Source organism: Cotesia glomerata, linkage group LG3 (assembly GCF_020080835.1).
Source record: "Cotesia glomerata isolate CgM1 linkage group LG3, MPM_Cglom_v2.3, whole genome shotgun sequence".
NCBI lineage: Eukaryota > Metazoa > Arthropoda > Insecta > Hymenoptera > Braconidae > Cotesia > Cotesia glomerata.
The window spans coordinates 19847415-19858008 of NC_058160.1; the positions used below are offsets into that span (position 1 = coordinate 19847415).

General features: G+C 28.2%; 3 protein-coding genes across 4 annotated transcripts; 1 reads left to right on the forward strand and 2 right to left on the reverse strand.

Annotated features, from left to right (window-relative positions):
- The first annotated feature begins 371 nt into the window (after positions 1 to 371).
- Positions 372 to 3849, forward strand: LOC123260948 (protein FAM114A2). The gene is made up of 4 exons (XM_044722345.1): positions 372 to 2267; positions 2554 to 3143; positions 3218 to 3544; positions 3625 to 3849. The coding sequence occupies exons 1-4, from the start codon at positions 1061 to 1063 to the stop codon at positions 3697 to 3699; spliced, it is 2199 nt and encodes a 732-aa protein (XP_044578280.1). The 5' UTR covers positions 372 to 1060; the 3' UTR covers positions 3700 to 3849.
- Positions 3850 to 4107: 258 nt separating this feature from the next.
- Positions 4108 to 7812, reverse strand: LOC123260950 (nuclear pore complex protein Nup58). 2 transcript variants are annotated; one of them, XM_044722347.1, is made up of 8 exons: positions 7621 to 7812; positions 7203 to 7546; positions 6912 to 7128; positions 6460 to 6833; positions 6105 to 6329; positions 5947 to 6021; positions 5535 to 5566; positions 4260 to 4396 (listed from the first exon to the last, which is right to left on the reverse strand). In XM_044722347.1, the coding sequence occupies exons 1-7, from the start codon at positions 7692 to 7694 to the stop codon at positions 5559 to 5561; spliced, it is 1317 nt and encodes a 438-aa protein (XP_044578282.1). In that variant the 5' UTR covers positions 7695 to 7812; the 3' UTR covers positions 4260 to 4396; positions 5535 to 5558. The 2 variants fall into 2 exon arrangements, with proteins under 2 accessions (XP_044578281.1, XP_044578282.1); XM_044722346.1 differs by lacking the exon at positions 5535 to 5566 and having other exon boundaries at positions 4108 to 4396; positions 7621 to 7811.
- Positions 7813 to 8467: 655 nt separating this feature from the next.
- Positions 8468 to 10352, reverse strand: LOC123261114 (40S ribosomal protein S3a). Its single transcript, XM_044722608.1, has 4 exons — positions 10191 to 10352; positions 9829 to 9932; positions 9137 to 9459; positions 8468 to 8840 (listed from the first exon to the last, which is right to left on the reverse strand). The coding sequence occupies exons 1-4, from the start codon at positions 10250 to 10252 to the stop codon at positions 8529 to 8531; spliced, it is 801 nt and encodes a 266-aa protein (XP_044578543.1). The 5' UTR covers positions 10253 to 10352; the 3' UTR covers positions 8468 to 8528.
- Between the last annotated feature and the right edge of the window lie 242 nt (positions 10353 to 10594).

The window sequence follows — 10594 nt, forward strand, 5'->3', positions numbered from 1 at the left end:
AAGTGAAACTGGAAAACTCGGACCTAAAACCGAGACTTCTTGTAATAACACTTCTCCCTGAGAGCCGTAACCGAGCACTTGCTGTAGATGAAACCACTGAATAAAATCAAGCTCTCTGATAATTATTTATTTATCATTTAAAACAGTCCCCCTAACTAAAGTTTCCCCCTTTTCTTAATTTAATCTAACAAATCCCATTATCAAAAACTGAATTAATAAACAACAACAAATTTAAATTGATCCCGCGTGACTACAACTCACACTTCAGTCCAGAAGAGGCGTTACGAGCAATCTAGTGACCTCGCTGGACATAACAATATGTAATACACATTACAATAACTTATAGGTATGTGTGACATATATGTTGTAGACCATTGTTGCTATACATTCGTTCGGACCAGGAGTACTTCAGCATAAATTGTTGCAAATACAATCATGCTTATAAATTTTATATCATACATACTTATACAATTTGAAATTTTTCATCCAGTGACAATCAATTCAAACAATTGTGACGTTAGACTCTGATAGGATGACAATTTTGCTCAAAATATGTCCTATTTCCGTTCATTCCTACTGTCTGTAAGAATAGTTGAATATCGATACAAGCCTCATTTGTTCTTAAAAATTGTTTCATTATTTTTTACAGTTGATTAATTACTGACGGTAAAATTTTATTGTTGAAAATGATTAAATATTAAGTTGTCAACTTGACTCAACATACTATTCCTCGTCAGCGTTTATTACTCAATGTTTTCGTATTAGTATACGTACATACATACATACATATATTTACATACTTATACGTAAATATGTGTATGTAAATACCTCTATACTTACATACTTGATGTTCATCACGTGATTTTCTATTTATCTCCAACATATTTATTTAATACGTTCAAATATTTCATAAAAATGTACCAAATAAAAAAAAACAATAATCCTGATTAATAACAAAACAGTAGTGCAAACATTATATTTGAAATTAATTCATTGTTACGCATAACATATAATTATTATCATCAATATCCATTTTTGACTTGAAGTACATATAATTCCGATGGCAACCTCCGACAGTGATAATTTTGAAAGTGCTGATGAAGAAATAGAATTTCGTGATGTATTGCCTCCAAAATCTTCACCAGAATGGGTAGCTAATTCAACAATTAGTTCTGACTCTGATGATGATGTTTGTGTAACGTCAGTTAAACAAAATTCATGGAGCTCTAAAATAAATAATAAAAATTATGACAATCTAACAGATGCTGATGACACGTCAAATGTTTACAATACACTGCACAATAAAACTGGCCAAGAATCAAAACAACGAACTGTTTCAATCGAATCATCATCTGTTTCAAATCCATCACTACCCAAATCTTTGACAGATGATAATCAACAAAAGGGATCAATTTCTAATCAAGAGCCAATAGTTACTGAAGATATAGAAACAGATAATATTGATAATATTGTTGAAAAATTAAACAAGACTGAAATTAATAAATGTGATACCATCATCAAAGATGCATCTTTAGACAAAGTAAATAATGTTTTGTCTCAAGTTTATACACTAGATAATACAGATAAAAAAGTTAATAAAAATTCTGACAAAAGAGAAAATACACAGATCCAGAAAAAATCAAAAGAATCTTCCAAATCTAGAAGCTATGAAGTTAAAAAATTAGGATCCAGAATAGGATCTTATAATACTAAACGAGTAACTAAAGAAGTTGATTTTTCTAATGTAGAAAGTAAAAAATTTGAAAAGGAAGGAAAAATTTTTTCAAATCAAGAATGTTTTGAACTAGATGATGATGGAGCAACAAAAATCTTGGAACGTGAAAGTTCTAATCATTTTCCAGCAAATTCGTGGAATAAATCAACTGGTAAATCTTCTTCGATAGATGAATTAGATGAAGTACCGCCAGAATTGAAATCTAATAAAAAATTTAAAGAAGTGTTTGGGGCTGGTGATTGGGAGGATCTCAGCGATTCAGATAAAATAATAAATGAGTTTGATACTGAAAATTTAAAACCTGTTCTTGATAAATTAACAACAACGAGCAAAGAGAAGAGCAACGTAGCTAGTGGAGGTTGGGGAAGTTGGGGTAGTTGGGGTGTTACGACGTTGCTGAATACCGCTTCTGTAGGAGTTTCAAATCTAACCAGTCAGGTGTCATACGGTCTTTCTGTTCTTGAAGAAAGTATTAATGCTCCAAGTACAACGGACCATGAACAAAAACAAACATTGAATGAAAAATCTGTTGGTAAACTATTTTTTACTTTTATCATAGAAATAAATTTTACTATTGGAAAAATAATATAAAATCATTGTAATAAAATGAACGAGATTTTTGAATGCATTTTAACAATTAAAAATTTATGGTTGAAAAGCAAAAGATACTTTTAAATTTTTTATTAAGATACAGCTTTTAAAAAATCAGTAAAAATTAAAGAAATTTTTCTGTTCCTTCAATTGTTTCCAGTAGTATATGTATGACTATTAATTTAGCTATAAAAAAATGTGTATATATGCATTTTTTTATGTTACAGAAAATACAGAAGATTCAACGGAGCAAATGTCATTGAACTTCAGTAATTTAATATCTGGAGTCTCTTCAATAACAAAATTAGTTGAGAATACAGGTACTAAAGTTATAAATACTGGTTTAGGTACTCTAGAAACAATTGGAAAAAAAACTATGGAAGTGCTTCAAGAAGGTGATCCTGGTTTAAAAAAGAAAAGAGCATTTTTCATGAATGAAAGTAATAAACCTATCTTGTCACATATGTTAAAAGAAGCAAAAGAAAAAGCTCTAAACGAACAGAAAACTTTTGAAGAAAAAGAACAAGCCAAAAAGGTTCATTTTGAAAGCTTGTTTGATGATTTCCAAGGTCTTATTCATTTAGAAGCACTGGAGATGCTGTCTAAACAAAGTGATATGAACATTCAACAACGATTAATTGCTCTAAATTCGGAAGAAGCTATTTCTATTCAAGAAACCTTAGATGAAGTTAAAGAGCTTTGTGATTTGGGAGACGAGAATGATCATGAAGAAAATGATAACGACAATTTGGAGGAAAAATTAAAAGCTCTCTGTGCAGACCTTAATATTACTCTTTCATTCGATGAATTATTTAAGGTATGTAATTGTTTATTTTCATTTGATATAAAAATACTTAACATAAATTAATTTCATATTTGCTATTATTATAGATTCTGAAAGAGACACAAAATTACATAACAAATATATCACAGCCAGAATCGACAGTGTCTGATCGAGAAATTTTTCAAAATGCCATTTCAAATTTGGCACAATTTACCGCCTACTGCATGGAAAGATTTCATAAAACTGCTGAACTTATTCTTATAAAAGATCGGCGCAGTACAGTTAATGAAGCTGATGCACTTGTACAGTTAACAGTACTTTTATCTCAGCAAATCGGAGTAATTTCAAATTTATTTTGCAAGTGTCTTAATGAACGGGCTCAAAAATCGGAGAAATCAAATGATTCTGTTGACATTACAACCATTTTTCTAGAAGTAAGTTCACAAGTTAATATTAAATGATTAGATTAATTAAATTATATAAATAAAATATTAATATTTTATATTTAATTTAGGCTACTAATGCTACTTCATATATAAAAGAGGCATTTCAACTTTTCATTCCCATTCTCCAAGTTGGCGCTATTTGATGAAATGAAAACTTTATCACTTGGTATAGAAGGAAAAAATTTTATTTTTGTAAATAATATATTTGTTCTAAAATTTTTTTTTCTTATAAAATTTTAGACTAAAGAATTTTCTTATATAAATTATAGAAAAAAACAATCTAACTTATATCTACATATTTAAAAATTTTTGAGTATTCATAAATATATCATGATGATAATTATAAAAAAAAATAAACAAGATTTTAAATTAAGATTATTAATTTCCATTTATAAAAGAAATAGTTTTTTTTTTTTTTTTAATTTTTCTTATTAATATTGTCATATTTACTTTAAAAAAATACTTTAATGAATTGTCATTAACATTTTAGTTTTTAGTTACTTTTATTCTTTAAAAATATTAGAATGCAGTCGTAACAAATATTTTCAAACAAATTTTTATCTAAAAACATGTGTTTAATTCATCATAATCATTCACAATAAAGCATATTTTGATTAGAATTTTTAAATTCATCCAATCAATATGCCCTTCATTTATATCAGTGTTTTCCACGTTTATTACCAATTGGTGGTTTTTGTAATTGAAAGCATGAAGTTGATTCATTTGTAGACAACGGTGCAGTCAAATTCAAAGGCGGATTGAAATTTAAACTTGCTGTTGGCGGTTTCATTGAATTATTTATTGAAATATTCGTCGCAGATGGTAGTGTCGATCCCCAAACTAAAAAATAAAAATTGTTAGTATAATTATGAGTCGCAATTTATAATAGTATTAAATGAAATTGTTTTTTATCAATAAAATGTTGAATTTTAAAAACTGAGCTTTATTTTATTCATTGATATATCGTTAGTCAATTGATTAACCATTCAATTTAATTTTTAAAAATAAGAATAAGGAATATATTGCGTTACTATTTATAAATTAAACCAATAACAATGACGTATTAAAGCACTCAAAGCAAATCATTACTATCATTGTTAAAAATATAAAATACAATTATATCAGTGAAACAAATCAACGAAATATACTGATAAGATTCAAGGTTTCGATTATGTTGAATTTTTAAAATTTAGTACAGTAAAAATTCGGCAATATTATGATGAATTTATCTTTAATTGGTTACATCTAGAATTAAACAAAAGTGATTGCCTTAGAATTTAAATTTCAACTGTCAATGGTTTTTTTTCTTGTTACTTATCGACATTATATAAATAAATTAAAAAATAAAATATAAATCCACAGTTTGAGCTTTTAACATCAGACAAAATACAGACTTCATAATTAGTAATGTACTTCTCAGTGTTTTGCATATTCGTACTTTTAAAAAATAAATGATTTTTAAAGATGTGAATGAAACAATAAAATGTGGTGCTTAAAAGTTATTGACGAATGGAAGCATACAGACCGTAATAAAAAAAAATTATCACCACAACCAAAAAAAATTTGATAAAACCAATTTTGCACACTTCAAATCAGTCGATATTACATTAAAATTGAAATTAAATTTAATCAAATGATAATGTTAAAATTATTCATATTTATACTATGTAATTATTTTTTATAAATTCAATTTCTCGCCTGTTCGATAAGTTTTCAATCTCTAAATTCGAAGTGTGCAACAAGTTTTTTGATTCTTATATTATTGTGTAAGTTACAACTTAATTATCTATTTTTTTTTTTTTTTTGTAGTAATTAAAAAATTATTAAAAATCAAAACGTTAATATATTAATGATTATCTCCTAATTATAAAAAATAAAATAATTTACTAATTAACATTCAATATGTTTTTTTTATTATTTTAAGCTTGTGTGTGTAGCTACAATTAAATGAATAAAATAGTGGCAAAAAGTTCAATACCTCAATAACTACAATACGCCTTTTTTAATTTCCTGCAAAGGCAAAATTATAGTATGAAACAACTTATGATTTAAACTATTAGATTAATATTAAAGAATTTAAAAAGTCGGCCAACTTAAGTTAAAAATATGATTATTAATACATTTTTTATAAAGTTTATACTTGAAATATTCTCTTAAAATTGAGAGATATTATTTTACTTGCTGAAAAATTTGATTAATATTCGAAAGTAAGAATAGATTAAGTTAAGAAAAAATTTCCAAATTTCATCAGTAATAAATTACTGCTAATATTAATTTACACTATTAATATATACTCAATTGAATTAACATCAGCGTTTATGTTTAAGTTCTTGAAAATACTTAAGAAAATCATATATGAAGATCTTAGAGATTATAATTTATGAGCTTACCCATAGAATTTGCAGATCCATAACTTGGTTGCCTATTTGCATTTAATGTTGTAGATGATAAAAAACTTTTATTTCCTATAATTTTGTTTAAAATGATATTTATATAACGTTCATATGAAATCAATGAAAAAAAAGCTTTCATTATTTATTGCTCTCACCTGGACCAAAAGGCGTAGGACCTGTTGCAATTTTTCCTACACTGTGGCGATTATTTTTACCATTAACTTTGATTTCCTCAAATACATTTGTACTATCTTTCAGAATATATTTCCTTAAATTAAGATATTGTTCTTTTTGTTGTTGTACTTTACTATGAACATTTTGAAGTCTGCCAGCAACTGCTATTAGTGATTCGTGAATTTTATTCATTGCCATGGTTAATTCTAGAATAAAAATAAATAAACTTGAATAATTTTATCATTTACAGTTAGTTGACAATCCGTTATTATTAATGGTGTTAAAATGCATCAACAATGAAACATGAATTTAATCTGAAAAAATTATTTGATATACCTTGTGGTGTTAATGCTCTAGGAGTCATCATTGTGTGAATATGTTTCTCCGTGGTCTCAATTTGTGATCTAAATAACATCAAATCTTGTTCAAAATTTTCGACTAATTCTAGGAAGAACATTAACGGAGCAGTATTTTCATATTGAAGCCCAGCTGGTGTATCATGCGTTCTTTGGGCGATTTCAGCATTTTGCAATGCTTTAGCAGTGTCTTGTTTAAGTTTATCTGCTAATGCACGATCTCGTTGTACAGATCCACCTAAAGTCGTTAGCATTTCCATTAATGATGCCGTGTCTTCAGCACAACGATTAAGTGGACGAGCTGAACCTCTTGCTATATCAGAACTGAACCCTTTTTGAGTTTTAACATATTCTCTAAAAAAAAAATTCCAAAGAAACAATCATTAAAAAAAAAATCAAGACATTAAAGTAGATGAAAAAAAAGTAACATACTTGAAGCTCTCAATAGTTTGCGTAAGTTCATTTGGAATAAGGTTTTCTTTTGCTAATGTTGGACCAGTACCACCCAGTGAAAAACCTTTATTGCTTAAGGAAACATCTAAACCACCTAATCCTTTATTAATGCTAGTTGTTGATGATGTTGGAGCAACTGATGTTCCCAATGGTTTAGTTCCAAATAAATTTCCACTAGGAGCACTACCGAGTAATGCTAAAAAAATTCATTTTTACTAAAAATGTCATAAATAAATTAAAAAAAAAAAAAAAAATTTATTATATACTAACATGAAGAGGTAGTAGCTGTTCCAAAACTTAAACCAATTGCTGGAGCGCTTGTAGTAGCTCCAAAGCCTGCAGTAGTTGATGTAGCAAGAGTTCCAAAATTTAGGCCCGTCAAAGAAGTTGTCGAAGTTGCTGGAGTACCAAATAAACTAGGAGGGGCTGGAGTAGTCCCAGTATTTGGCGGATTTCCAGTAGAGGTAACTGTGGAAGGTGTTATTCCAAAACTAAAGTTTGACGTTGGAGCACTTGTTGCTGCTGGAGTTGCAGCAGCAGTTCCGAATGTTAAACTTCCACTTACTGGAGTTGCTCCGAACGAAGGAGCAGGCAATCCGAATCCTGTTGCTGGTCTATAAAATAAAATGTTTACATTTAAATATTTAATAATTATAAAAAAACATGGTATTTTAAATGATATAAATACTTTGGAGTGCTAAACGATCCAAACCCAGTGGCAGCTGTTGTAGTAACTGGTACACCAAAACTAAAATTAGCCATTTTTTTAAGTTTTTACAATAATCTTTATATAATTTTCTCTTAATCAACTACTTCAGTATTATTTTCTAAATGAACAGATCAAGTTCAAATAGGTTAGTATCAAAACATCTTTACATAGTTTAGTAGCGACCTCATTGGAACTAAATACTTTGGGCCAATCAACAAGTTATTTTGGATGGAATATATGTATTGTAAAGACTGTAAAAGAACCTACTTCGGCTAATTTCGGTTTTAGTTCTAATTATCAAGAGTAACATCGATCTTTTTCTTACACTTCAAAAAGTGAGGCGTTCTTTGTCACACTAGATGGCAAACAAAAATTTCTTTGAAATTTATTTAATGATTTTATAGAAATCGTTCAACACTCTCAAATTAATTAAAATTTTTTTGAATAAACCTATTAATGTGTTTTGTATATTTAGATTAGAATTTGTATTCTTTATAATACTAAATTATTCAACATTTTTTTTTCTTTGTATTTTATTGAATAGATAAATTAAATTGCCATAAAAAGTTATAGATGTAAATGTTTTATAAATCTTAAATTTTTATAAAATTACTAAGTTAATCTCTATTGAAAATTTTTAAATTAGTCAAAATAAATAAATAATTAAAATAATTGTTTTCTAATTATCTAATGTCAATTTTAGATAAAATTTTGATTTTAAAATGTCTATCTCGATAGAATAAAAATAAAAAAAAAAAAAAAAATACATATTGATTTCCTACATAAAAGAATATTTGAAAATTAATGATCAAGGAAACATAAATTATTTAAAATCTGATTAATTTTTTTTTATCAATGAAACAGTTTATTGATATTACAAAAATCTTTTAAACTGATTCTTGAACTGGTGGTTCGTAGCCTTCGGGTCTGTCGACCTTTGATCCAACTTCGCCAGGTTCGCTGGTCTTGCTGCCTCCATCACCGTGTAACTCAAGTAATTTGCTGAGCTCAAATCTTGGCTTCTTCAAAACCTTGACTTTACGGATATAAACGTCATGGAGTGGGTAGATTCCCTGGCATGCTTTTTCAATATCCTTAGCAATGGCATCGGGAAGCAATTTGCTAACAACACCCTTCAGATCACTTTTGGTAATGTCATCTGTGATTGTTGATACCATTTTACGTCTGATGTTCCTGACCTAGAAGAAATTATAACATTAATTGTTAAATTGAATAATGAATAATCCTCAAGATGACAATGAAAGAGAGTAAAAATAAATTTTGATTCTAAAAACGGAAAAAAAATTCATAATAATAATAATAAGAATTTAATAATGAATGTCGCTACACAATATTAACGCCTTATACAATTAACTATTAAAGGCGGGGTAAGAGTGTTCATTTATCTACGCAATTAAAAATTATCCACTGAAATTAAATTCATGTCAATGGAGTCTCAACTGCGAATTAATTAAAATTTTAATTGTTTTTTTACCTGAGCATGTTGAGCGTAGCAAGTTTTTCTCTGGCTGAGTTGATCTTTGTTGGTGAAACCAATGCAGAATACTCTTAAGAGGTAACCGTCAGTTGTTTTTACGTCGACGTTGGCTTCAATCAATGTTTGCCATTTCTTTACCATGGATCGGAGTTTGTCAGTTGTCAAGTCCATGCCGTGGAAGTTTGTGAGAACACTTCTTCCTTGAACATCTTCGGCAATTAATCTGAATTTACGGAAAGACCGTTCCGCGTCTTGATCATTTTGCAAATCTGCAAGTGAAACTTCGAAGACACGAGACTTCAATCCTTCAGAAGCGATTTCTAAAAAAAAAAAAAAAAAAAAAAAATAAATAAATTAATAATCATTATTAATTCCAATGAATTGAAATAATTCATCAATTTAAGTGAAATGACAAATTACAATAATTAGGTGGCAGCTTATTATAATGATGTTTCAAAAGTCAAACATGTTTCAGTTTTATAAAATGACTATATACAAAATAAAAATATTCAATAATGATACTAGAATAATATTATAAATCTTAAGTTTAAGTTAAAGATTTTTTTATTTATTATTGCCCTACTCATTATGTGAAGTATCAGAGTGTTCTACGATCGAAAAATTATTCTTATTTATATATATTAAATTTACCAAGCAACTTGGTTTGGAGAAAAAAAAATAAAACTTACTTGTGCCCTGAGTTCTGTTGACCAAGGTTTTTCCAACCTGGCGTGTCGTGAACATGGACGGTGCTTTGACATCGTACCAATCTTTTCGGGTGAACGGGTCAACACTATAATGTAATAAAAAATATGCATTGTAAATAAATGATATTCAATTCCAATTTCCAAAGTGATAAATACAATATTTTTTGTTAATTAATTTGATAAAGAAGCAGTATACCGCTAAACACGTGTATAGTAGTAGAGAAACTAACCAAAAAAAATATCTACCAGTAATATCAGCATCACAAATTATTTATGTAAAATAAAATCTCGATAATTTAAATTTAACAATAGCGAATCATTAAAACAATATATTTATAACTCACATCTTCTTTTTAACTCCTTTTTTGCCTCCTTTGGACAGACCCTTATTTTTCCCGACTGCCATTTCAAGAGCAGTGTTATAAAAGATCAAATATGGAAACCGTCGTAACGCAGAAGACTCGATATTCGTGAACCTCAAGCTGCGTGCGTAACAAACTAATACTACTTAACTAACAGTGAAATGTGCGCACACATACTAACAGCGCCATCTAAAAACATGGTGGAACTTTTTCAGGTGCTTATACAATCGCGTGCATTAATTCGGGTAGGTTTCTATGTTTACAGTTTTTTTGCCACTTCTAAATTTGGCCGTTTCTAAACTCTAAACTTTGAAATCTGTAAATTTAGCCGTTTGTAAATTTAGCGAAACGTAAAAAACGATATTACTAAAATAAGAAAAATATAA